This window comes from Anoplopoma fimbria, chromosome 14, assembly GCF_027596085.1.
Source record: "Anoplopoma fimbria isolate UVic2021 breed Golden Eagle Sablefish chromosome 14, Afim_UVic_2022, whole genome shotgun sequence".
Classification (NCBI taxonomy): domain Eukaryota; kingdom Metazoa; phylum Chordata; class Actinopteri; order Perciformes; family Anoplopomatidae; genus Anoplopoma; species Anoplopoma fimbria.
Genome location: NC_072462.1, coordinates 11,438,207 through 11,463,476, shown reverse-complemented (window position 1 = coordinate 11,463,476; position 25,270 = coordinate 11,438,207). Strand labels below are relative to the sequence as shown.

General features: G+C 43.7%; 2 protein-coding genes across 2 annotated transcripts in view; both read right to left on the bottom strand.

Moving 5' to 3' along the window:
- Nucleotides 1–1,909: 1,909 nt before the first annotated feature.
- On the bottom strand, nt 1,910–7,123 carry LOC129102789 (uncharacterized). The gene is made up of 6 exons (XM_054613058.1): nt 6,978–7,123; nt 5,661–6,946; nt 4,524–4,763; nt 3,988–4,388; nt 2,784–2,970; nt 1,910–2,032 (listed from the first exon to the last, which is right to left on the bottom strand). The coding sequence occupies exons 1-6, from the start codon at nt 7,121–7,123 to the stop codon at nt 2,007–2,009; spliced, it is 2,286 nt and encodes a 761-aa protein (XP_054469033.1). The 3' UTR covers nt 1,910–2,006.
- A 1,315-nt stretch (nt 7,124–8,438) lies between these two features.
- Nucleotides 8,439–25,270, bottom strand: part of shroom3 (shroom family member 3) — a 65,033-nt gene continuing 48,201 nt past the window's right edge. Inside the window, 17 exon segments of the mRNA XM_054612274.1 lie at nt 8,439–11,464; nt 12,885–13,006; nt 13,118–13,283; nt 13,429–13,528; nt 15,673–15,818; nt 16,135–16,390; nt 16,474–17,230; nt 17,591–17,682; nt 19,277–19,353; nt 20,829–21,132; nt 21,538–21,658; nt 21,661–21,747; nt 21,964–22,191; nt 22,999–23,462; nt 24,019–24,168; nt 24,374–24,507; nt 24,708–25,149. Coding sequence (XP_054468249.1) covers nt 11,117–11,464; nt 12,885–13,006; nt 13,118–13,283; nt 13,429–13,528; nt 15,673–15,818; nt 16,135–16,390; nt 16,474–17,230; nt 17,591–17,682; nt 19,277–19,353; nt 20,829–21,132; nt 21,538–21,658; nt 21,661–21,747; nt 21,964–22,191; nt 22,999–23,462; nt 24,019–24,168; nt 24,374–24,507; nt 24,708–25,149 — 3,994 coding nt within the window. The 3' untranslated portion in view covers nt 8,439–11,116.

The following is a 25,270-nucleotide window of genomic DNA, read 5'->3' as shown; positions in this document are numbered from 1 at the left end:
AAGCAGGCGGGAGGATAAGCCAAAGCAGAAGAAGAGGGCACAAGCAGATGACGTGATCAAAAGAGCGCCAGTCAAACCTCAAACGATGAAAAACTTTGTAGAAAACTCAATGGCAATATGACTTTTCTGTTGGTTTCATGCATGGTTACATCATGTGTGCAGCGATCACAAGACCGTTTAATGTGCCACCGTTTTTGGACTCATGAGCAGAATCTTCAGTGGACGTTGAAGTCAAGTGCTTCATGTGCGTCGTCATTTAAACGTACGCAACGCATTCTCTTTAACCGATACAGAAACTTTTCCACCTCAACCCAGCGTAAAAACATATAAGGGATATTTCATAATCTTTTTTCGAATTTTGAGCGTTTGAAGTTTTTATTTTTGTGCAAATTGAAAATGCACATAACAAAAAGCATATGGATGAGAAACGCGCCTTGGGAAGTGGGTCTAGCTGGAAGCTACTGGAGCTAGTTGGCAAGTCACTGCAGCTGGTGAGCTGAAGGACATCATGCTAGCTAGCTGACAGACAACATGCTAGCTAGCTGACAGACAACATGCTAGCTAGCTGACAGACAACATGCTAGCTAGCTATCTTAGACTCCAGTTCGGCAGCTGGAGCAGAGTTGGTAAAATAAGCTAACAAGATAGCTCCATTTTGGACTCTGGTTCTCTTCACACTGACGGGTCGAAACTGGTGAACTAAACAGATTTCCATGTCTAGGTTGAACATTTAGATTACTTACTACGTATGAGCTAATCCACTAATTTTGGTAATTCCATTGAAATTAGGTTTAGTCCCACGGTATGTGGATATACTGTGAATGCTGGTCTGGCTTGGCCCTTCTACTTGGAGACTCCTTGAAGGCTGTTGTTATGCTAATGGTTAGCTTGAGGAGTTAGCCATAGCTAAATATAAGCCCTGTATTTTTCAGATTCTCAGATCATGATATAATTCGTAATACAAAATGATATCATTGTTAAACTCTACTTCATTTGCATTTATGCATGTGCTAGAATATTACAGTAAATAACTACAGGATTAAATATCCAATAGGCTACTGATTTGACCATCACTGCTAGCTACACCACAGGCCAGTGACATGTTAGTGTTCTCTGTGGTACAGCGGTGAGATGCTTTCACACCTAACTTTAGTTTCTTAGTTTGATACAATCAAACCTTAGGGCAGCTGTCCATATGGGGGCATGAAAGCTGTCAATCACACTTAAAAACAGACTTTGTAGAAAATGTGTTTACATTTAGCCACATTATTGGGTAACCAGTAGTAAGACAACCATATATTCTTTTCCCCTTGATTCAGACCAAATGAACCAGACTACAGGTTTAAATGCGCCCTAAGTAAAGAATCAGTATGCCTCTGGGGAGTCTTTTTCAGTGGAACACGACTGGCATCATTCGCCACATTTTGATATTGGCCTTGCTGTAGTTAGGCACAACTCAAGTTTTTAACTTCTCTGTTGCTAGCGGCAAGCAATCTGTTGTCAGTTAAGCAGTCAGCAAACCAATCAGGTTTCAGAAATAAAATCCTGCTTAATCCATCGGTTGAGTTTTCAAATGGGAGAGTCAGACTGGTTTCCGTGGAACCGTTGCAGCGTTTTGTGTTTGAGGTACGCAGCGATCGATGTGGACCTCTTGACCCTCGTCGTGCCTGTCAAGTTCAGCGGCCTCTCTCCTGGGGAAGCGAAGGAGAGGTGATGCCGCCGCCGCCGCTGGCGGGGCTGCTGCCGCTGTTCCAAGCTAAGGTCTTCTCTCCCGCCTCCACCCTCCCCTCCCCCGGCAGGCTGTGACGGCGCTCCCAGCAGCTGGAAGACATCTGGCGGCGTGGTGCAGTTCAGGTATTGCCAGGGCTTCTTCCCCGCTGTGTCCCTCAGCTTCACGTCAGCGTTGAACTTGTTCACCAGCAACCGCATTATGTTCTTGTGGCCTTGAATGGCGGCGATATGGAGAGGCGTGTGGCCGCATGTTGACTTGGCGTTCATGTCGAATGTCAAACCAGCCTTCTGAACTCCGTACCTGAAACCCCAGCCAGAGAAAGCAGTGAGCAGTGGCTGGTCGCATAGAGTACATTTACTTTTCATATTCCTTAAACAGTAATTTAATCGATATTCTTCATATGGAATTTGGCGTTTGTCAGCTTTTTATAGAACAATTACAATATTAAGCAATGAAAAGGAGAAAACAAAGAACACTTTTTTTTTAACTAATTGTTGTTCTACTAATTAAATATCTCACCAGCCACTGGCTTGATTATCATGACATTGGGTAAAGACTCACCAAATTCATCTTCTGGGGACCATGTTTGTCTGCGCCTAATGTCATGATGGCACAAACAGCAGGACAACTCCAAAGCAGAGCTGAGTTCACACATTTAGAGCTGTACCAGTACTGGAGCTAAACCTGTTTGTCCTATATCTGCCATTAACATATACAGGGTTCATCCTTTGGGGAGCATGAATGTGATCAGAAAAGTTTTTTGACAACCCCTACCTCAATTTGATTAAGGTAATTCTTGTGTACAAATGGAAATCTTGGACCTAGTGGTGACGCTAGAGGAAACGGAGGTCAGAAATGTCCTTAAGGGATCATGCTCTGGGGGCCACGATTATCCACGCAATATGTTATGACACTTCTACACATGTGCAGAAAACATCAGAGAACGATCAGAAGCATAACTATCCATGTGAGCAGTTCAGAACGCTACGTGAACCTGACCTTCCGGTTTTACAGAGTGTAATTATAACAGAGCTAGCTGCTAGCCGCGTACCATAAGGTGTTGAGGACTCTGTGGTCGCCGTGTTTTGCGATCCAGTGCAGCACAGTGAAGCCAGAGATGAAGTCTTTCCTGTTGAGCAGGGACGAGTCCTCTCTGAACAGCGTGTAGATGTCGGTCCAGGCGCCCGCCGCCCCTTCACCAGCCAGGCATGCTCCCTGGGCTCCAGAGGAACCAGGGACTGATGACAGGGGGGCAAAAACAACATCTCAATCAAGGTGACAGTCATCATATCAAAGCCAGTAGACACCATAGTGTTAGCAAACTAACCACAATGCACCCCCGCTTTTAAGATGAATGCATTAATGAAGGCTCTAATTAATGTAAAGAGGTGTCAGATGCTGAATTCAAGAGGTTAAATACCCAAACAAAAGACACAAAAGAAGATGGAAATCATGACTCCATGTGTTGACTCAGCAGAGAAAACATTTAATGAGAAAAGTTGATTGACAGGAAATATTTATAAGCAATACAAATTAGTCTTATTGTAGCCTATTATATATATTTTTTTTTTTAAAAAAATTTTTTTATTTAAGCTTCACCCGGCACCTGAAATTGTGTTTTTCTTTAAATAAAAATAAAGGCAATTGCAACATAAACCAGTGTAAAAAAATTCACTAAAAAGCAGGAAAATAAGTCCTCCTACTTAATATTATCCATGAATAGAAAAAAACATCCTGGACCTTACTAATTTGCTGTCTACGGCCCTGCTTCTGGGTCCACCAGATGCGCAACAGCACGTTTCCTTGCGGCTCTCTGTGTGCTGTGCATTGATAACCCATGTTGCTGTACGTATTCTCGCTACGAGTCGATTACTGATAGTCTCCTTCATTTAAAGAAGAGTAAAATGTTTCCGAGAGATGATTGGTCTTTGCTAGTCGTCAATCTCTGCGTCATAGCTCAGAAGTCTGGGTTTCCTTCATTATAACCCTTTTTATATTAATCTAAAACCACACACTAATTTTTCTTGGAAAATATTTGATAGAAGAAATAAGCAAACAAGGCTAAGAATATGACCAGACAACTTCTGACACCCAACCGCTTTGGATCTTTTTTGATGGAATCTGATCATTTAAAACGTGAATATTACCAAGAGCAGATACATCCATCAAGAGTACCAGGCTCAGTGACTCAGAGTTGGTTCAATTATTTCAAAAGGACATTTGAAGAGAAACAGTGTGCTTTCTAGAAGTCTCACCTGCCGACTGGAGCCTTCATGTTGAGCAGTGGGGGAGGAGGCGACAAAGGCGGGAGAGCTCCTCCTCCTCCCCCCTCTCCCTTCCACCGCCTCGTCCAGGTCGGCCATGCTGTGGCAGCGAGGCGGCGTGGAGCAGGACGACAGCGAGGACGAAGACAGGTTGTAGCGCAGGCTGAGCGAGGAGGAGATCAGGTGGAGGCGATTCAGCCGGGCCGCCTCGCTTCCTCCCCCCACCCTCGCCTCCTCCTCGAGGAGCTGGTCCAGGTTGGTTCCCAGGCTGCGGCACATCCTGCTCCTCAACTGGCTGCTGAGCCGCCTGGCGAGGCGTGGACGCAGCACCGGCGGCGAAGAGGTGGAGCCCTCGCTCGACTCCGCCTCCTCTTGGTCGTCGTGGAGATCACCTGCCAAGTTGGAGTTAAGGGTGCTTTAAAGAAGCTGGGTGCTACAACATGTCATCATCATCATCATCATCATCATCATCATCATCATCAGAAAAGATCATTAAAACTGTCAGTCCTACGAACTTCAGCTCTGACCTGTGGAGAGGTGCCATGGCATCATGCGGGCTGTAGAGTACTGGTCGTCATGGAGATGGTCCGAGGAGTGATGGAATGGTGACATACGAGCTGTCGGCTCCTGGTCGTCATGGAGATTGCCTGTGGAGTGATGCCAAGGCGCCTTTGTTTCACTGTTGGCATGATGCGTCAAGGACTCTAACTTCCTCCCCTGGGCTCGCTGGAGCGCTTCCTGGATTTGAGACCCGCCCCGAGTCACACCTGTCGACAGTTAAAGAGACAAACCGCAGCTTTATTATTCTAATGTCTGCTTTCAACAATGATTTGCCTTAAAGCTGAATAAAATAAATATACCAAAAGTTGGCCTTGACTGTCAGCCAGATCCAGAATCTTGTTCAAACATTCTTTGGTCAGATAGTTTGTGAAAAAAAAAGTTCTTGTTGCTTGTTTTTAGACAGCATTTAATATTTGACACGCTTGGCTTCAACAGCCGGGCACTGTAGGTTTTTAGCAAACGTTACTTAAACTGGAGGAAATAGAGCATTTGTTTTGGGACTAGTAGTAGGGTCATTCTCGTAGACTTCTATACAACCAGACTTCTTTTTGCAACCAGAGGAGTCTCACCCTGCTGGTCAGACGAGAGAATGCAAGTTTTAAGACAATTTCGAAATTGGCTTCACTCGGGGGCCCAGGCGGCAACTTCCAACTTGATCCCGACTTGCTCTGACGTTATAGAAACATGGGCATCCTTACGAGATCAAGGCGGCCAAAGATTTTAGAGCCCGGCGCCGCAGTTGCTCTCCACCGACTGCAAGTCCCAGGGCATGATGGGAAACGTTTGGCTGTCACCCGGTCAAAGAGCTGACAAATTTTCTGTGTAATGGTAATACTTAATGCTAGACTGTTGGCTTTTAGTCTCATCTTGTGCAAAGACGATTTAATTGTGTGGTTAATAATAATAATAATAATAATAGTAAAGGTTGTTTAAATAGCACTTATCAGGACAAGCATCAATTACAAATTGCTTTACAAGGCAGAACAATAAAGGATAGAATACAACGCAGATTTATTTACACATGTATATAATCACAAACTATCCCAATATATAGAAATCACCAGAATTGTCCTTTAAGGTTAACCTACAGAGTGCTGCTGTACCTGCTCTGGCCTGTGGATCTTCAAAGCTGCTGTTCCACCCTGGTCCTCTGGGGGAGCCAGACGGCGTCCAGTCGCTGCTGGAGATGCCTGCGTCCGATGAGGGGGAGAAGACGCTGCTGTGGCTAGATGACATACACGCCTCTTGGCTTTGATTGGACCCCTGCCCAGGCTTCGGCTGAACACCTGTGGGATGTGCGTGGACATCGCGGTGAGGCACCATCCCGGTAGCTCGGTCTGGTGACGGAACGTAGCGCTCTGCCTCTAAAGGCAGGCTGCGTCTGGTGGACTCCGCTGGTGATGACCCCGGTTCCAGCCCTGGCTCGGCCCAATGTCCTCTCTGCCCCGCCCCTGACTGCGAGGTCCAGCCTGGGCCACCAGGGGGCATCGTTTCCGAATCCTGGACGTAAATCTTCGGGATCTTCCTTTCGGATGAAGAGGAGGAGGACGAAGAGGAGACGACAGAGGGAGGAACCTGCGGCGAGGAGGCTGAGATGCTCGGGGGCCACGCTCCTCCTGCTGAACCTTGCCTCATCTGGACCTCCTCCTCTTCCTCCCCGTCTTCATCATAAGAGACGGCAGATTTGTAGCTCGGCCTGTACCTAATGCGGCGTGGGACATCCTGCGGCTGGAGACCGACGTGATGAAGAGGAGGCCCCTGATGAAGACCTCCCTCAGGCTGCAGACAGGTCTCCCTCCCTCTGAGGGCCTCTGGTGCTGGGACCTGCTGTCTGGTTTCTCCATGGTGACGGACTGCTGCCACTACAGGTGTGATCCCAGGAGGAGGCCCAAAACCCAACCTGTGCTGTCCCACTTGAGTGCACTGATCTGGGGCAGGAGGCTCAGACGGACTGGGGGTCTTCACTGGGATCTGACTCACCACCTGAGCTGCTGCTGGTCTAATAGGAAGTCCAGGTGTGCTGGTTACCTGTCGCTGTTTCAGGTTGAAATTTGTTGTCACATTGTTGTTGTTGTTATTGAGCAGGATCCCAGCGGCGGGTAGGACTGGTTTCCCGGCGGTTACTACCGGCGGGGCGGGTGTCGTCACCTCCTTCAGCTGCCGCTTCTGCAGAGGCTCCTCTGCGCTCCCAGCGGGGGTCGGCCCGGCGTTCCCCGGGGAGGGCCCGGCGGCCCGGCGTTCCCCGGGGAGGGCCCGACGTTCCCCGGGGAGGGCCGACTCGGGGCCCGGCGGGAAGTCGACTGGGAAGAGGCTGGGAAGAGCCCCGTTCGCCGCCGGGGACGTGTCCCTTGAATTTCTTCCTGAGAGTGACGTGTCGGACGCCGTCGACCTGTTGCACGGTGGCGACGGCGTTGACGAACTTTTTGAAGAGCTCCCGGTTGCGGTCCCGGTCCGCGTGGTCCCTGATGAAGTCTCTGAAGTGCAGAAGCAGGTCCGAGTTCTTCACCGAGCCTCCGCGGCTCTGGAGGAAACGCAGCAGCGTGTCCTGGGTGAAATCTGTGGCCATTCCGGCGGTTATTCTGTCTCCTCTGCCTCTGCTGGTCTCAAAGGTCGGGCTCTGGTTTCTGTCAGGGACGAAGCTCCGCCCTCCTCAGGTATTTATCCCCACACTACCTGCTGCATTCCTGCAGGTTACCCGGATGTTCGCTGTTCACTATAACGTTTAATTGACTCCTGTTACATTGTGATAAAGGAACTAAATGTACAGCCTCACCTGATGATTGCATATGTATGCTATGATCAAAATTAATGAAATATGCCCAAAAAAAAAAAAGATGATAAAAACAATTCTTGAATCTCTTTAGAGACACTTAGACAGGTGTATAAGTATATAAGTATTATAAGTAACATCGGTTAATAGTACTTTATATTTCAACTGGCAGATTAAAATAGCCAAAGTAGCCTAGTTCAATTATTATTATTATTAATAATAATAATTGTTTTGCTTTATATTGTTTGATAACGTTTAGGCAGGTTGACTTGTACATATATCCCAAAACGGCAGATTAAAGGAGGTTTATAAACAGACCAAAAAATACTATTATATGAAAACAATGGATGTTTATGACACAATGCAACTCTTACCAATTTATTTATATTTCTCTGTTTTTCTTTCTTCCTTACATTGAGATTAATTTAACTAATATTTTCTATGAGCAATAGAAAAATAAAATGTAATCCATTTTCTTCAATGATATGTGTCTCATCTGAATACTGAATTTGGAAATGTTTTACAGTATGATAACAAAATAGTTGATTGAATGATTTTTGATCTGACGATGCTTTGGCCAAGCTTTTCAGGCATTTTTTTGTTAGTGATTGATGCTTTAATTGTCTCTTCACATATCACAGAGAGAGCGGATGAAACACAATACGTGTATTAGCACCATTTGATTTGAGGGACATATCTGTCTCTTTATCCTCTAAATGCTCCACCATGTCCACCAGCTAGTCTATCAGCTGTGTCTGTCTGCTGTCTGCTGCTGAGTAGTGCTCAGTTGGTTATTTGTGATTTTCAACTGGAAAACAGAACCGCCTGCTGCAGCCAAAAACATGGCTATGAGAGCAGTGAGAGTGAACCAGAACAGTAAAGCTGCAGGTCCAGAAAATCCAAACCGTGAGCAGAAATATGAGTGATTTGATCCATTGTCAATATTAGAATATTGATTATAGCTGCACAATGTCCAACAATTGCATGTTTTATCCCATGAATGGTGTTATAGTAGACATATTTATTAAAGTGTGTGAGTGTCTGTGTGTGCGTGACAACTTGAAGGCGACACAAAGTTTAATTTACAAAATACATTTATTTTGCAAAAAAACATGGAGCTGTTTTTATTTAATTGTCCTTCTTTCATAAAGCAAACATTGAATTTCATTCAACGATAAACTGTCTTGAGCTATTCTGTTGTGCCTTTGAAAATGAAAAAAACAAACCATAATGACTGTATAATCTGGGTTATGGATGAGCACATGAAGCAGACCATGTGTTCAGAGAATATGACAAACTGAGAATATTCATGAGGTGCTCTAAAACTAAAACAGTGAAATGAAACGTGAATTGTCGCTGTAGAAGGAAACAGGTAACAGATCAGTACTTAAACTCTGTGAAAACGCTCTCTGCATTTTAAATTCCACACTCTGCTGCCACTGTTAAACAATAAATATAGATGCTCTTTTATGCCATATGGAGTCCCCAGATGAAGTGAACTGAAGGGAAGCCAAATGGCTCCTGGTAGAACAGATTCAAATACACCTGAACCGTCGCTGGCAGACGGAGGAGTGGGAGAATGTGTGGGACAGTGTTCCCACAATTGAAGGTAAACATGCAAAGCAAATTATCTAAAAACAACTTGAATATAATTATTGTGATGAGTGATATAACATGATCATTTATTACTATTTTATTATTTAAATGTCGTTAGGTTCTTGACAATTGACTTTTGATGAACCTTTTATCTATTTTTACATACTTCACAATTTCTTAGTTATTTTTTTACTTTTCATGAGCACAGAAAAAATAAGTCCTGATTCCAGCAATTAATAATCAATAAAGTGGGCAGTTTAATAAGATTAAAGGGTCAATCAGCCAATTTTACACAAGAAGATCAGTTTACTTGTTGTGAGCAGTTCTATTCAGCCTGTTGCATAATATATACTGGAGGAGAAGTCTGGGAAATAACCATAACCATGTCAGTGATGTCATCAGGGTCATCACTGATTGGCTGTGTGACTTGAAATGTGTAACAGAAAGCCTGTGTTATAAACTGAAGTCGCAGGGTTTACAAGTTACTGACATTTATCAGTAACTTTAGAAGAAAAGAGAACCAACCACTGTTTTATTTCACAGATATCCACAAGGAGGACAAAATAAATCAAATGAAAATGTGATCAGAAAATAGTGTGAGACAGCTTGTTATTGAGAAGCTCTACGTTTGTTGGAACCTTGATCTGAATCCAAGACAGCGCGGAGCTTTTAACCATAGTGACATAACTACTCAGTTTAATGAATCCAGTGATTGACAGGACATTTATCAGCAAATCAATGATTGCTTAATTGTGTTAATTCATAATAAATTAAATATATTTTGGTATAGTAAATCGGGGTGTTTGTTTTTCTTGACATTTTTAGACAAAATATGTGCCCAATAATCAAAAACTGTTTTCCTAATTAAAGGTCATGGTTGCAGTTGTGGCCCTTGTAAAATCAATTTTGAAGAAAGGGAAGAAAGAAAATTTGTTTTTTTGAACAAACTAGACCTCAAATTCAAAATTAAAACCAAGTTAATGTCTGCAAATGATTCATCCTTTGAAAAATCTTTGGAATCTAAACCTCTCCATTTCTTTTTTTGACATCCAATGTTTCATCACATCACAAGTAGAACTGTTTTCATTCAGTGTAAATTCTGCAGCAAACAGAAGTCAAGCTGCTACAGTAAAAAAAGTGCTACGAGCTGCAGACACACAGTAGTGACAGTAGTAGTGTTACAGTATCATGTGACAGTGTTCAGATTTTCCTCTCAGAGCAGATCTTCTTCAGGATCTGTGCACTCAGTTTCTGAGAGACTTTGATTCTTTTTGTAGACGTAAATTAGAAACAGTGTCCCTCTGATTTTGGTGTCCATTGATTTTTGTACATTTTTAACATGTGCAAAAGCTGAGCTGGTCTTGTGAAAATCTCTGAAGACTTCGACAAGATAATATCCTTTTTTAAAGATGATCGTTCATTGTGTTTGGGAGATTAAAACACATGCTCCCTTTGTGTTGTCATTAGAAGTAAAGAGTTTCTGGAGGAGCGTCTGGATGTTAGAGGTTCTTGAAGGCACCGTCAGGGTTGCTTTAGGACAACTCCAGAGTTAATTGTGACTTTTACAAAAATAAAGTTCTGTCCTTTTACTTTGAATTCGGGCTGCTGTCTAACCTGTCAGCACCAGGATTGTGGTAAGTTTTATTTAACCCCTCCAAAGCTGAGAATCCTCGAGGTCCTCTGGCTTTCCAATCTATCTGGAAAATGGATCATAAATTAACACTGAAATTTATATTTACAGCTTTAACAAGCTGCTTTTGTCTTTACTGAGAAGCATATTTAGATATTAAGATATTGAAAGTAAAAAAATGTAGTATTTCAAACATGATAAAAGCTGGAAAACTGCAGAAAAGTTTCCATAACACTGGAATTGTCCTTTAGTATTTTGATGACGAACTTACAACCTGAAAACCACAGATGGCCCTTCGAAATCACCATTCAGAGCAGACGATCATTTAAAATGATGGCAGCAGCCTTTATAGTCCACTGAGCGCTGGTTGGACAGAGGTGTAACGTTCAGTACACGTGAGAACAGAATGAGGCACATTGTGAAGTCTGCATAGGTTTTTCAGTGTGAACGGGCTCTTCCTTCATTAAAGCTCCTTCAGGTTGGAGCATTGAGCGCTTAGGGAGCCAATTGTCTTGTCCTTCACATCCGTCACTGACACTTGCAATCGCGGTCTGTCCTTGACATCACAGTGATGTCACAGTGGTCGACTTGACTAAGTAGGCGGGGCCCGATGAAGAGAACTGACACCCTCTCGACCAACCGTGAGCCTCTGCCAGCTCCTGCGGCAGGCTCTCGACCAGTCGCGTCAGCTGCTCCTCCCCCTGCCGTATGAGGTCATCAACGCGCCGCTGGCAGATCAAAAGCGAGGGTTTGGTGCTGACGAAGCGCCGGTAGTCCTGGAGCTGCGGCTCGGTGAGGTAGCCGGACAGGATAGCGTGGACCACGCGCTGCCGCCGGTCCAGGTTCTCCTTCAGCTCCCGGGCGTCTTCGGTTTGGCCGAGGAGCAGAGAGCGTTTGTGATGGAGGGACTCCTGAACGGGAGGAGACGACAAAATGTTTGACAGCTTGAACACATTCTTGTTTATCACTGATACTTCAAGTTGTACATGTCAACATCCAAATGGACCACAAATGGAAAATTCAAACATCGCAGTGTGGATCCATGAATGGAAGTCACCTTGTCTACTTACTGGATGGATTGGAACAAACAGGCGTTTCTACAGTGGACATTTTGAAATGCACAGTTGGAAAAGCACAGGTCATAGACTGTACGTAAGCAGCGGACATAGTGGTTGCGACGTCACGCATTTGTTTTGAAGCCTTGCGTTCTTCAATTTGGCCGTCGCCATCTTGGACCTTTGCAACCAGTGAACTAAAGTGACCATATTTGGACTGACTCATATACCTGGCAATCACAAGGTAGCCCCGCCCTAAAGTAAACCCCGCTTTATGGTCTGTTTGACTCTAAATGGACCATCATTTACTAAATGAACATCATGCTGTATTGAAGAAGACTTGAAACTAGAGATTGAGACCATAAACTGGTGTTTACAATGTTTATGAGAGAATCAATTAAGTGAGAAGTTCTTAAAGACATCAATACAATCAGACTTCTTTTTGCAATCAGAGGTGTCGCCCCCTGCTGGCCAGTAGAGAGAACGCAAGTTTAAGTCAATCCAACATTGGCTTCATTTTTCCAAACTGGAGGTTGCCTCTTGACACAGGTAAATGAATGATGGTTAAATTCCAATTGACTTCCTCAGTCTCAAGGTCCTGGTGTTGTGCATGTTGGCTCAATATGTGATCGGAAAAATGCATAGACATGTTCCTCAGAGGATGAACCCTAATGACTGCAGACCTTAGCTGAATGCTGATAGCAGGATAACGTTTCAACAAACTGAATATTAACATGCCACACTAAAAGATTTATGTTAGTATGTAACCTGTTTGTAATGTCTTCACATGTCGCCATACATATGGGAAGATGCTAAAAGTAACATGTAAAACGTTAGCATGTTGACAGAAATTATTAATGTATCAGCTTAAGAGTGCCATATAAATAAAGTGAGCATTAACAGAGACAGTCAGACTCGTCTCATCTTTTTAACATTTAACATCGTTCCATCTCTCCATGTTACACGAGTATCTAGATAAACCTCTAAAATGCTCTAAGAGCTCCCGTTAATAACATGGGAGTCATATACGTGACTAAAGTAAGACCTCTATATTTAGTGAACCCTTATGTGACTTTGTGGTGAGCATTCATAATATTTCATATTTTACAGACATAGCAGATTTGCATGGGTTCGAATGCACAAAGTCACACAAGACCTTAAACCCAGATAATATGCAGATGCAGCTACAGCTGGATGGGCAAGTAAACAGGCCCATGGGTAACAGGGACACAGACCGGTGAACAGTGTCAGCCAGGTAGATCCTATCCTGTCTCACCCTCTCGCCTGCTGTGTCCTCCTGCGTTAGCTCCTCCCTCTCCAGAGACAGCAGAGATCTGTCGATCCTGGACAGGCGGCTGCAGAGCGACAGCAGCAGGTTCACGATCCTCTCCAGATCTCCTGCAAACACAAGCATGGTCAACATCTCACTTTCTGTCTATAGTGCAGGTTCATCACCAAAGCCCCATCGGAGCTGTAGTGTCTGAGTATTAATGAGGTCAGAGGTCGTACCGATGAACACGCTGTACTTGTCCTTCTCGTTGGTTTTCAGCCGTTCCTGCACCAGTGTTTCAATGCTCGCCCCGAGGGCCTGGTGGCTTCTCTGCTCCTCGCACAGCGCCTCCTTCTCCTGCTGCAGAGCCGCCACGCTGCGCCCCAGAGCCTCACACAGCTCCAGCTGGTAAACAGGGTGAGGAGGGGGATTTTTTTATGTTCATGTTAAAACTAAATTATAATAATAATAATAATAATAATAATAATAATAATAATATAAATATTAATTATATCATACAAAAGACTATGATAAGAAATCTCTTTTTCACCTTCGTGGTGTTGAGGTCTTTCTCTTCCTCATCCACATCCGTCTCCTTCCCCTGATCCGTCGCTGAGCTTTGACCAGGATCACAGACGCCATCTTGAATTCTTGGAAGGAAACGACATTGTTTTTTTTAATTAAATTCAATTTTATTTAAAGGCATTTCCTCAAGATCTGTCATTTTTGTGTTTTAGAAGGAGAATAAGATTACTGAGACAATGAAAACAGAAAAAAAGGAAAATATAGTGAGAAACATACAGGCAAATTAACAGAAAAGGAACAAAAGTATCCAAACAAAAGTGAAAAAAGATATGGTAAAAATGTAATTAAAGGACTACTATAGAAATATAAGGTATGTTACTTTTTTTCCTGTCATTTTATGTGTGACATATTGACACAGTTTCAGGCTTTTTACTGATTAACATTGTTTAGATGTTGACCACTTTCCCTAAAGTACAGCCTATAAACGTCCAAAACTTTTTTACTCTTAAATCTTTTAATATTCGGTCAACGAAAAAATATGAATATAAGGAAAGACAGTGAAGTAGGGTGGTGTCTCTTTTTATGAGAAGTTTATGGTCCAAGTTCACACTGATTCTGTATTTTACAGGTTAAGTACATTCAGTTATACCAACTCTGGCAGCTAGGTGCCAGAGTTGATCAGCTGTTTAGCCTGCAGGAAGCCATATCTCCACCTGTCACACTGATATGTATCGGATCAGTGTGGAATTGAGAGGAAGAACAAACATCCATATGCTATGGTAAGAAGGAAGGACAGTAAAAACAAAGAGTCATATCTGTCCTCTGAACCGAGACTTCAGCCTTTTTTAATTATGTAGATATTGACAACTTTCAAATAGGGGGCCTTACCACTAAGACCAGTGCTTTTCTTTTTTTTCTTTATGAATTCACAGCTCTACTCTGATCCATTTGTGTATTGAGTTTAACGAAACAGTCACTATGGTTGGGTGCTCTCTCCACACACTGCTGTTGGGAAACAGTAATCAGGTTTGTCTGGTCTCTCCTGTCCGGCTGACAACTGAAACACTGTCTAACTTCAACACTTAGACAACAGGAAATCGTATTTGTACAACATCACTCTGGTTCCAGATCTCCAGCACTTCAAATACATCTGGTGGTCTGTTCATTGACCACTGTTCCCTTGGTTGGTTTAAAATGGGGACATCATCTTCCTTCATCCAAGGTTAAACCTAATGTATGACCTATGCCATGACCTGGCAACAAAACTAAATATATTTTGCTTTACCATCTCCATGTCTGATTTAATTTTCTGAACCAAAAGTATATGTGATTGATTTTAGTATCTGGAAATACATTGAGCTGATAATAATTTTTAGACAACGCAACACTAACAAAAGAAAACATTTGGTCCAACTGTCAAACTTAAGACAACAATTCAAAAAGCGTAACAGCAGAATATGTTTAACGAAGGTCAAGGGTCAGGGCAAAAACAATACGGTCCTGCAACTGACTGGAAGGGACCATATATAACAGATAAATCATGCCACTAAACTGACAATTGCATGCCTTTGTGTCAATGAGGAAACATTCCTTCTCTGAACATCATGTTCACCAACAAACCAAAACACATTCAAGATGTTGTGACTTTAAAGGCCACAACATGCAGAGACAGCAGTGGTTTGTGGTGTTCCTTTCTCTGTGTCAGCAGCAGATAGGAGAGGGAAACATAACAACAACAACAACAACAAGGACAAATATTGGTTTACAGGAAAAAAAAACATTTATCTTATCCTTGGTTCACCTTCTGCAATTTTGGTCTGGTGGATAAACACACTCAACATTAAGGTTTTTATCCTTGTGACTAAAACACTTCAGGAAATCCAGTGTGATGCTCCTCCAGCGTTTAACTCCATCATCAGTCTGTGGTGTGCATTTTATCTTTGTAATTTACTATCTGTAAATCCACTATCTTGCTTTTCACAAGAGAACGACTGCAGTAGTAATTATCAGAGTTGTACAATTTTGAGTGAAGTTGATAAATATCTCTGTACATCTACAGCACCAACAAACCAGCACTGTTAAAACAAGAGCACAAGGAGTATTTCATTGAAAAGTCTGTTTGAACTCCTTTGACGTCAATGTTTGCAGGGAAATGAATGTCCCAAAAAAAACGTGTTTTGTTGATACTAAATCCAAGTATCTTAGTGTATTTAAAATGTCACTGAAAATGTTTGAGAATAATCAAAGGCAAAATAAATGACAGAATTACCTGTAATCCAATCGGCTACTGCCCCTATGTTGCAATGGTGATTCACCAACCATTTTGCTGTTTGGAAAGATCTCCTCCATAAGCTCAACAGTGGATTTACTCCCCCACGTTTCCAGAAGGGGCACCAGAGAGCTGTCCTGCAACACCTTGATACAGTGAGAAAGAAACAGTCAAAGTATGCATGACAACAAAGTAGGGATCAGCTCTAGTTATGACAACAAAGGCATAGTTGGAACTAAGGATTATAGAGGTAAAGTCAGAACTAGGTACTAAGGCAAAGGTAAATCAGAACTAGGTTATACGGCAAAGATAAAGTCAGAACTAGGTTCTACACCAAAGTTAAAGTCAAAACTAGGTACTAAGCCAAAAGGTAGACCCAGACCTAGATACTACGACAAAGGTAGAGTTGGAGCTAGGTACAGCAACCTTTATTCCAATCAACTCCTGACGCCAGGTACCCACCAGCAGCCGAGCTAGCTCCTCCACTCGTAACTCTTCAGATGTCTTTTCCCTCTTGGGTAGGGGCTGGTACTCAAGACCTAAGCTGGCATCGGTTGTGGTAGATGTGGTGATGGAGGCTATGGTGGAGGGCTGTGGCTTCATGGAAGGAAGGAGGACAGGCACCGGTGAAGGATAGACATAGGAGGAAGGAGACATTGGAGGGGAGTGGAGGGATGACTTCCTGGTGGGAATGGTGGAGGTGTTTGAGACCTCCATGCTAGGAATGAATACAGTGAAAATCAAAAAAGACCCATAATGATAATATTTCAATTTGAAATATGAAAAAGCTGTTAAACAAACCTTCCCACAGCATGGTGCACAGCGTCTTGCTCCAGTTCGAGGGGAGGAGGAGGAGGAGGAGGAGGAGGAGGGAAGTCCTCCAAGATGATTGTCTCTTTGATTGGCGGAGGAGGTGATGGAGGATTTTGGAGGAAGACCTCGTCATAGTCCTCCTGCGATAGGCCCATGGAGGATTCTAGTGGTTTCTGCTGGTCAGTGGAGCTGAACCAACCCGACTCGGAGATTCGCAGAGACGACAGGTGCTGGGGAATGGACGGATGGGAAGATGGGGGAGGAGACGACCCAATGCTCCTGCTTTCCTTCCTGTTTGGGGGAGATGCACGCTGGAATTGTGTTGGCGTCGCTGGCAAAACTTGTTTGCTATTCTCTGCAGAATACCCTCCTATCATCTCTGAACTGGAGGCTCTCCCTCTATACGAGTCCTTTGCGGTGTCTTCTAATATACTTGTGTCACTCAAGCTGTGTCTTGTCTGTCTGTCCGTCACCAGAGTTTCATTGTGGCCAGTAGTGTCACCGCCATCACCATCCCCTGTGCCGGGTTGTTGGGTGCCGGGGAAGGTGATGGCATCCATGTTGGCCTGGCTCAGCCTCTCGGTAGCATGCCACTCAGAGCTGCCTCTGTCCTGAGTCCCAGGCGGGGAGAGGGGGCAGGGCAGGCCAACGGAGGCCGCCAAGGTGGAAGTGCTCTGGGCCCGCTGGCGCTCGCTGTTCCTCTGTCGCTCCCTTCGAGTGACAGGTGTATGGGAGGGGCCTAGGTCTATCATCAGAACACAAGGAAGGGTCAGAGAGGAATTAAAGAACCAAATAATGATTCAATGGGTCCAGAAAAGTGACCTGACACCAATCCTAGGTAATGACAGTTTGATTGTGTATGGCCTTATGCGATTTTCAAACACTTGTTCAGTAAATCTACTAAATTTTTCAATTTGAACTGTTAAATAATACTGATCATTAATGATAAATCAAATTGAAAAAGGAAGATAAGTAAGAAATTCTTATTTGGCTGACGTGAACTAGTCTGCACATGCTCTCCATTAAAGGATGAAGAGGACACAAGTTTGATAACTATGCAGTGTAGTAAACGTTTTTTGTTTTTATGTGTTACAATTTTGCTCACCTTGTGAAGGTCCTGCAGGCTGAAAGGTGTCCAGACTGTTTTGGGAGTATTGAGGAGAGAAGAGGCCACCTGATAGCTGGACTTCTGCATGTCTGAGAGACAGACAGATAAAGAAAGCATTAAAGAGAGGAAGGAACACATCAAACATTTGGGCTTTGTCAGAAGCAGAGAAGTACATTTAACTTATTTTAACTAGAGCACTATCGTCACTTAAGTTAAGACACGTTTAGACAAAAAAAAGCAACAATATTATAAAATCAAAAACAACAAAGCCACAGAGAAAAATATTTTAGGAAAACGCTTGGATGGAAGGTAAAAAAAAATCTTAAATTGATGAATGATTAGTCATTTACTTGTTTGAGGTCCATTTTCCTCACAACGATCACTCATATTTCTGATCTAATGATTGTTAAAGGGCAGTGCTCAGTAACCAATAGTGGTGCATTCATGTTCCTGGGTTATAATTTCAGACACCAGACAGATCTGTGTAAACACACGCACACTGAATTCCTAAAGTGACCTCTGACCTTCACATTTTGAAAGCAAACAGTTTTGAGAGTTTTAAGTGAATAAATCCCTGTGGACTCAAGTCGGTATTTTGTTTATTTTCTCAGCTTCCTGAAATTCCTCAGTTCCTCCCTTCTTTGACTCCTCTTCCTCGCTCCTCTCCCTCACTCCTGCCTTTCTCTTTTCTTCCCATTAAATTCTTTCACTCCTCTTAACGTGTTTTCTCCTTTCTATCCCTTCATCTGAACCCCTGGCTACTTTGCCACCTTTCCTACATTCCTCCCTCCCTCCTCCTCCTCTCCTCCTTTCATACCAAGGGATACTCCCTCTATCCTTCTTCTGTTGCAAAGCTGCCAGGAATTCAATTTCAGACTTTCTCTCTTTTCACCTTCCTATCCTTACGTTCCCTCTGTGATCCCATCTCTTCTTTCCCTCTCCCATGTTGTCCTCTCTCTTTAACCACCTCCCTCATTTCCTTTCTTCTTCTTCTCCCCGTACACTCCCTCTTCTCACCTCCTCCCCTTCCATATTTTACCCCTTCGCTCCACCTTATTCCCTCCTTCACCTCACTTCATCTTCCCCTTCTAGTACCTCTTCCTGTTCATCCACTTCTTTATTTTCATTCCTTGTCCTCATTCCTTACTTCCTCCCTCTCTCTTTGAGGTGCCAGCAGCAGGTCACATGGACTCATAAGTCCACAGTTGGTTTAAAAATGGCATAGAGTGACTGACACACACACACACACACACACACACACACACACACACACACACACACACACACACACACACACACACACACACACACACACACACACACACACACACACACACACACACACACACACACACACACTTTACAGCCTATTATGGAAGAGAACTATAAAAGATATTGGCGCAGAATGTGAATTCCCATGATCCCCAAGTTCTTCAGCGGGAAACAAACATTTTGCCCAAATTAGTTGCATTTCATTTTATAAACAAAACGACCAAATTAATCATCAGACAGAACATCTGTGAGAAAAGATGATGCCCCTCTACTAAAGAAGTTTTATTTTGCCTTTAACATCTACCTACATTTCTCCTCTGTCATGTATATGCAAATTATAAGTCCATTAAACCTGCTCTGAGATTTGAACCGACACACGATCACGTTAGTCTGAACGGAGATGTGACGTACCTGTCCTCAGCCAGAGAGCGGCGACCAGGTTCAGAGAGGAAGACCCCGAACATCCTGGCGTCACCTGGGGGGAAGTCCTGAAACACAGACAGACAAAGTTCAGTCTTTGAGGAAGAGGGCTCAACTGCTTTTGTTTATCCTCTCCTTATGAAGTCATGTTGTATCAGTTTGAGCTTTTCTTCTTATATTGTGCAATGAGTGCACTTTTCTAGTTATCATTGATATCTTTATGTATTTAATTTCATACTATATCTAAACAAAGTTTCTCTTTCTGTGTCTCTGACCCATTTTAAAAAGTAGGTCTAGACCACAGCATCATCACATGTCCTTCCAGAAACCTCATCACAAGCCTGCTGCTTCTCCACTGAAGTGAGTTAGAGCTGTTAACGGCTTCAGCTCTCCAGCACAAACTTGAACATGTCTGTGTGATCAAACATAGCTATATTTTACACTTAAAAGGTATTCAACTTCACCCTGCCCCTTTCCATCACAGACACAATACAGTATTACATCAAACAAGTGTGCTAAAATACAGCCAAAGAGTTTTTATTTTATTGTGCAGAAATTGTCCTTGGTGCTGTGTTCAAGGACATTTCTAATTCTCTGTCTGCTGCTCAACCTAAAAACATCAACACTGTAAAAGCAGGACTGTGGGGCCCTGCTGTGAAATCCACTGTTTAAAGTAAGAGGACAGAGTGTCTGTTTGTCTGACTGAAGTGTAATGATGTTTATGTGACACCGCCTGCTCTGATCAGCGACGGAGATAAAAGACAAATTCATCCTTTACCGCATTCATTTAAGCGCTCTGTGGATGTATGTATGTGTGTGTTATCTTTGCTATCATCCGCATCGGACGGCGCCCAGCAGCCGTCTCCGGCTCTCTGGCACCTCACAGGAAACTTTGAGGACTCTGGGTATTTCCTGTGTGACTCAGGGCCAAATGTCCCTTAACGGCAAAATGTCTTCAAACAAAATGGTGTTTAGAGAGAGCCGTGAATGTCTGTATAAGATTGTATATCAAATATAACATCAATGTGATGAATGGTAGGTTGTCCTTTTTTACATTGCCGTTATAAGGAGCCAAGAGGATGTTTTATTGCACATATTGTGGTCTTTGATTATTTATCCTTGTTTTGGAATTCTGTTACTGATGTTTGCATGTATCACGATAGTTCATTAAATCCTTGACTTTGTCTACTAGGCAGAACTACACAAGACAGTTGGAATTGAAGTCCTTATATAATTGAATATCATAATACAATTGTCAGCTAAGAAATTCATCTCCATTCACATACTCGGTTACTTTTTCACACTGCACTGGCCTTTTTTTCCAGAGAAATGTGTTAACAAACATCTCTTTGCTTATGCTTCCTAAGATCATTTTTACAAATCTACAAAGTTAATAGGCAAATATATTTATATTTTTCTACCTAACTAAAAATTACTAAACAATAACACAAAATGTGTCAAATAATCCAGAGTAAATTCAGTCATTTTGGGGTACAACAATATCAACTAAAACTGTTAGCTCCTTGCAGGAGTTCAGTGTTACCTGGCTCAGTCTCTCTACTGTTGGGGTGGAGCGGGAGCGGTGGTGTTGAGGAGTCGTTTGTCTCTCCTCGGATCTCTCCAAGAGATCCTCTGCGGAAGCTGACATCCCGGAGCCCCGAGCTGGTCCAGCCCTCTGCAGAGCCCTGTTGAGCTGCATGGACAGTCCCAGGTTGAATTGAGGCTCTGCGACCAGCTGTAGGCGGTCCAGGCCCAGGTCTCTGCTGGAGGACTGACTCTCTCTGCTGAGCCCTGCTTCACGGTTGATTTCCTGGAGGATCTGGGCCCTAGGCTCAGAAGATTGAGCACTGGGAGTAGAAACCAGGAAGGAGTTATTGAATTGTAATGTTGTAATTATTCAACTTATTATTAAAATGTAAATGTAAGGTATTACAATTCATCATGTGACGAGCGTGAATTTTTGTGCGAAATTTCATGAGAATTCATCCAATAGTCACTAAATGTTGAGTTTTGACACCGGATAACTGCAAACTTTGAACTGCTGCTTGACCAAGTCACCAATAGGTTTAAAACCGTGTTGTTTTATATATATATATATATTTATATATACGTATATATAAATATATATATATATATATATATATATTTTGGTCTTGACCAAAGTGTACCGACCAACTGACAGACCCAAATTGCCATCCCTAAAGCCACACAATAATTAGTGTCAGATTCAGCTGGTGGTTAGATTTGGTTACCCAGGAGGCGGGAGCGCAGGAGCCCTCGGAATGGTCACCCTGCCCGGGTAGAAGAGGTTGGACTGGAGGCTTCGCTGGTCGGCTCCAGGAGGGAGAGTTGAACAGAGACGCCTCTCCCCGAGGAGAAGACTCGATCTGCACCCAAGTCCTGGAGGGAGAGCATGCTGGAGGTGGAGGAGAGGCTGAGGGTGTCTGAGTGACAGGAGGAGACTAAGGAGAGGAGAAGGAAAGAGAGGTGATGGGAGAGAGAGGGACAAGGGGGATAAACAGAAAAAGGAAGAGGGAAGAAGAAATAAAGGAATTGATTAATCTATAAGTTCCACTCTGTCTATCACTTAAATATTTGCTTTACCTCCCATTTATCCACCATCCACCTATGAAACTGTGACCCCTCACTCATCTTTTTTCTTCCCTCCCTCCACCCACCTGTATAGTTGCTGTCTTCAGGCTGTAGATATTCACTACGGGGCCTCAGTCCGCTCCTCTTTCCTCCCTTGTCTCTTTTCACGCTTCTCTTCCTCTCCACATATTCGGCCAGAGCATCGTGCTGAAGCTGCCGCAAGTCGGGCCTTGACGTGGCACTTTGCAGAGCCCCGCCTCCGAAACGACTCGCCACAAGCTCAAACATCTTCCGCCGGTCTGCCACGCTGGTCTCTGACAGACAGGGAGATCAGGGTCAAAGCCCTTATTCAGCCACACACCAACTCTTTGTGATGTGCCATAATAGAAAATATTTCCTGCAATTTGATGGTATCTTTGGAACTTAACTTCTTCCAAACTTGGTGCTACAGGTGCTTTTAGTCAGTATTTCGGTCCAATAGCCACCCTTATACTCCCAAAACATAGCTGTAGTGAGCATAAAGCTACCGCTACTGCTAGCCGTCTGCTAATATCAACTTTGGAGCAAAATCAGCCTTTCAAAGTAAATTCTGTTAACAAATGAAACACTACTGTCGACCAGTAATTACTACTCAACCAGCAACGTTTGCTCTTACTGTGTTTTGCTAAATTCATTCTAAAAGGCAGATTTAGCTCAACATTAGCAGCAAGCTAGCTGGAGTCAATTTCGGGCTAAAAAGCTGTCAAAGTTTCACAAACTCGAATGGGTTCATGCCATTAAAACTATAACGTGAAACAAGACAAGAGCTAGCTAAGTGGCTAACAGTACAACAGATGTATCTCTATGCCTGTCTACACATTTATCCCCAATTATTAATGAGCTGGGTTTTAGGTTAGCCAGCCATTTTCCAATAGACTTTATATTTTCCACAAAAGAATTTAGTTTTTATTACATGTATATTATTTGTATGTGATATATGTAGTCTTTATATGTTTAGGCTTTGTCTTTGATAACTTGACATGACTAGACTAATTACATTGTTTTATTTAGTTATGTGTATTCGAGATATGCTGTATTGATTGTTGATGTTTTGATAACTGCATTTTCTAAAGTTTATTTACCTCCTCCACGCCTGAAGAGGGCAACAGTCTCTGCATCTGTAATTCCGACCTCGTTCATGTTCTCTGGCTCAGAGAAAGATCGCTTCTTCTGGTCCACTGTCAGACGCTTGCGGCCACAGATCCGCATCAGAGCTGGAGGGCCAACTGGCGCGACACTGGGGAGGGCTGGTGGGCTCGGGCCTCGAGTCTCCGGGCTGACCATGTGACGCTCCTTCGGGGTGTGAAGGGAGGTGACCGGTGGCGTGATAACGATGCCTTGTGGTTTTGGCATGGTTTTTGGGCCTTTTTTCTCCACGGACTGGTGCTTAGGATTGACAGGTGGAGTCTGGTGGCTGCTTGAGGAGGAAGAGGGGGAAGGAGCGGCAGGAGGCGAAGGGGCGATTGAGGAGCTGAGGTCTCTCCTTCTGAAGGAGGTGGATCGCAGGACCTTGGACTGGGCGTCTTTCAAAGAGTCCCTGTAAGATCTGTTAAGAGACAAGTTTCCATGGTCAGGGTGGCTCAGAGAAACTCAGGACACTGACCATTTGAAAGACTCTTAACTGTTGGAGGACTCTGACTCGTTGACAGAATATGATCTTTTGGATGACTCTGACTCGTTGAAAGACTGATCTGTTGGAGGACTCTGACCTGCTGAAGTACTCTGACCTGTTTGAGGATTGTGACCTTGAGGACTCTGACATGTTTAAAAACTCTGACCTGTGGAAGGGCCCTGACCTGGGAGAGTCTAAGCTGTTTAAACCCCCTGACCTGTGGACTCTGGCCTGCTGAAGTATTGTGACTTTTTGGAGGACTCTGACCTGTTTCAGGACTCTGACCTGCTGAAGTACTTTGACCTGGGGGACTCTGACCGGTGCAAAGACTCCGACCTGTTGATGGACTGTGAACTGTAGGGCTCTGACCTATTTGATAACCCTGACCTATGAAAGGGCCCTGAGTTGTTTGAGGAATATGACCTGTGGGACACTGGCCTGTTTGAAGAATCTGACCTGTGGAAAGACTCTGATCTGTTGGAAGACTGACCTGTTGAGGGACGTGTCCTGCATTGAGCCCAGAATCTCTTGGATGTCCTGTGTCCGGGGATAGTCTTTCCTGCTTTCACCCTCCCTGGAGTCGTCCAGATGAAAGGTGCTAAGGCTCCTTTGGAGGGCTAAACTGGGATCTGCTGGGGTCCTGAACACCAAACAGAAATTGAACTGCCTTTTACTGTAAATTCAATCCAGTAAATGTGACTCAATCGGAAAGTATTTCAGACACAAAATCAAATGTCGCAATACATTGTGATACATACAGTTTGTATTATACCAACATTTATTAGAAATACTATTTTAGTAATATATTTATTTATATAGTTTTATCAAATACCTACAACCCTTACCTGTATTTCATATGTTCGCTGCTGCCTCCTCTGTAGCTCATGGTCCTGTGGGCTTTGGTCCTGCTATTGCTTCTCTCGAGCATGTTTCTGAGGTCGTCTGCTCCACAGGGGGAGCTGCGGCCTCTTTCATTAATCTGATCAAAAATTGGAAAATATGAAGCAGTGAAGCGACTTTCAAATTGAGGAGGCAAAATTGGGATGAGTCAATTCTTGTGTGAAAAGTAAAAAAATAAATACAAACTCATTTTTGTGTTGAGTGGTAGTTATTACACAATTCAAATTACTGATAGTTCATTATTTGCTTCTCAGTTGAATCATCACAAAACATGGTTACCCTCACATGGCTGGCTTTGTCTGGTGCCTTGATGGTGCTGTGACTGCGCTGCTTTCCGGTGCGCTCCCGACGCTCGAAACAACTGACCTTCTCCAGGACAGAGAGGCTGCGGACAGGTCCCTGGCTGCCATCGCCAAAGCTGCTGTTGCCATGGCTACTGGAAGAGATGACACTTTTGGGGCTGGAACACCGCTGGACCTCAGCAAGGGCGATCTCCAGGCGGGTCAGCGGGTGCTCTCTGTCTTTGTCCTGCTCACTGTGGTCCCAGTGCTGGTACTGCAGAACTGCTGAGTCACTGAGGTGACGGGGATGAGGCTTGGAGGCAGAAGGGTGCGGAGCCTGAGGCTGAGCGCCAATGGGTACCTGGGTAGGAGGTACTTGTCCATGAGTGAGCCTGGAGGACTCCATTGGCTCTGAATGAATGCTGGTCTGGTCCATTGATCTGAAGGGAGGGAGGGAAGAGGAAAAATTGGAGGACACATAATACGTAAAGGAGGGAAAACTATCAATCAACTGACTTATTCTGATACATCCAACCATTGTATGAACTAACCAATCATTCA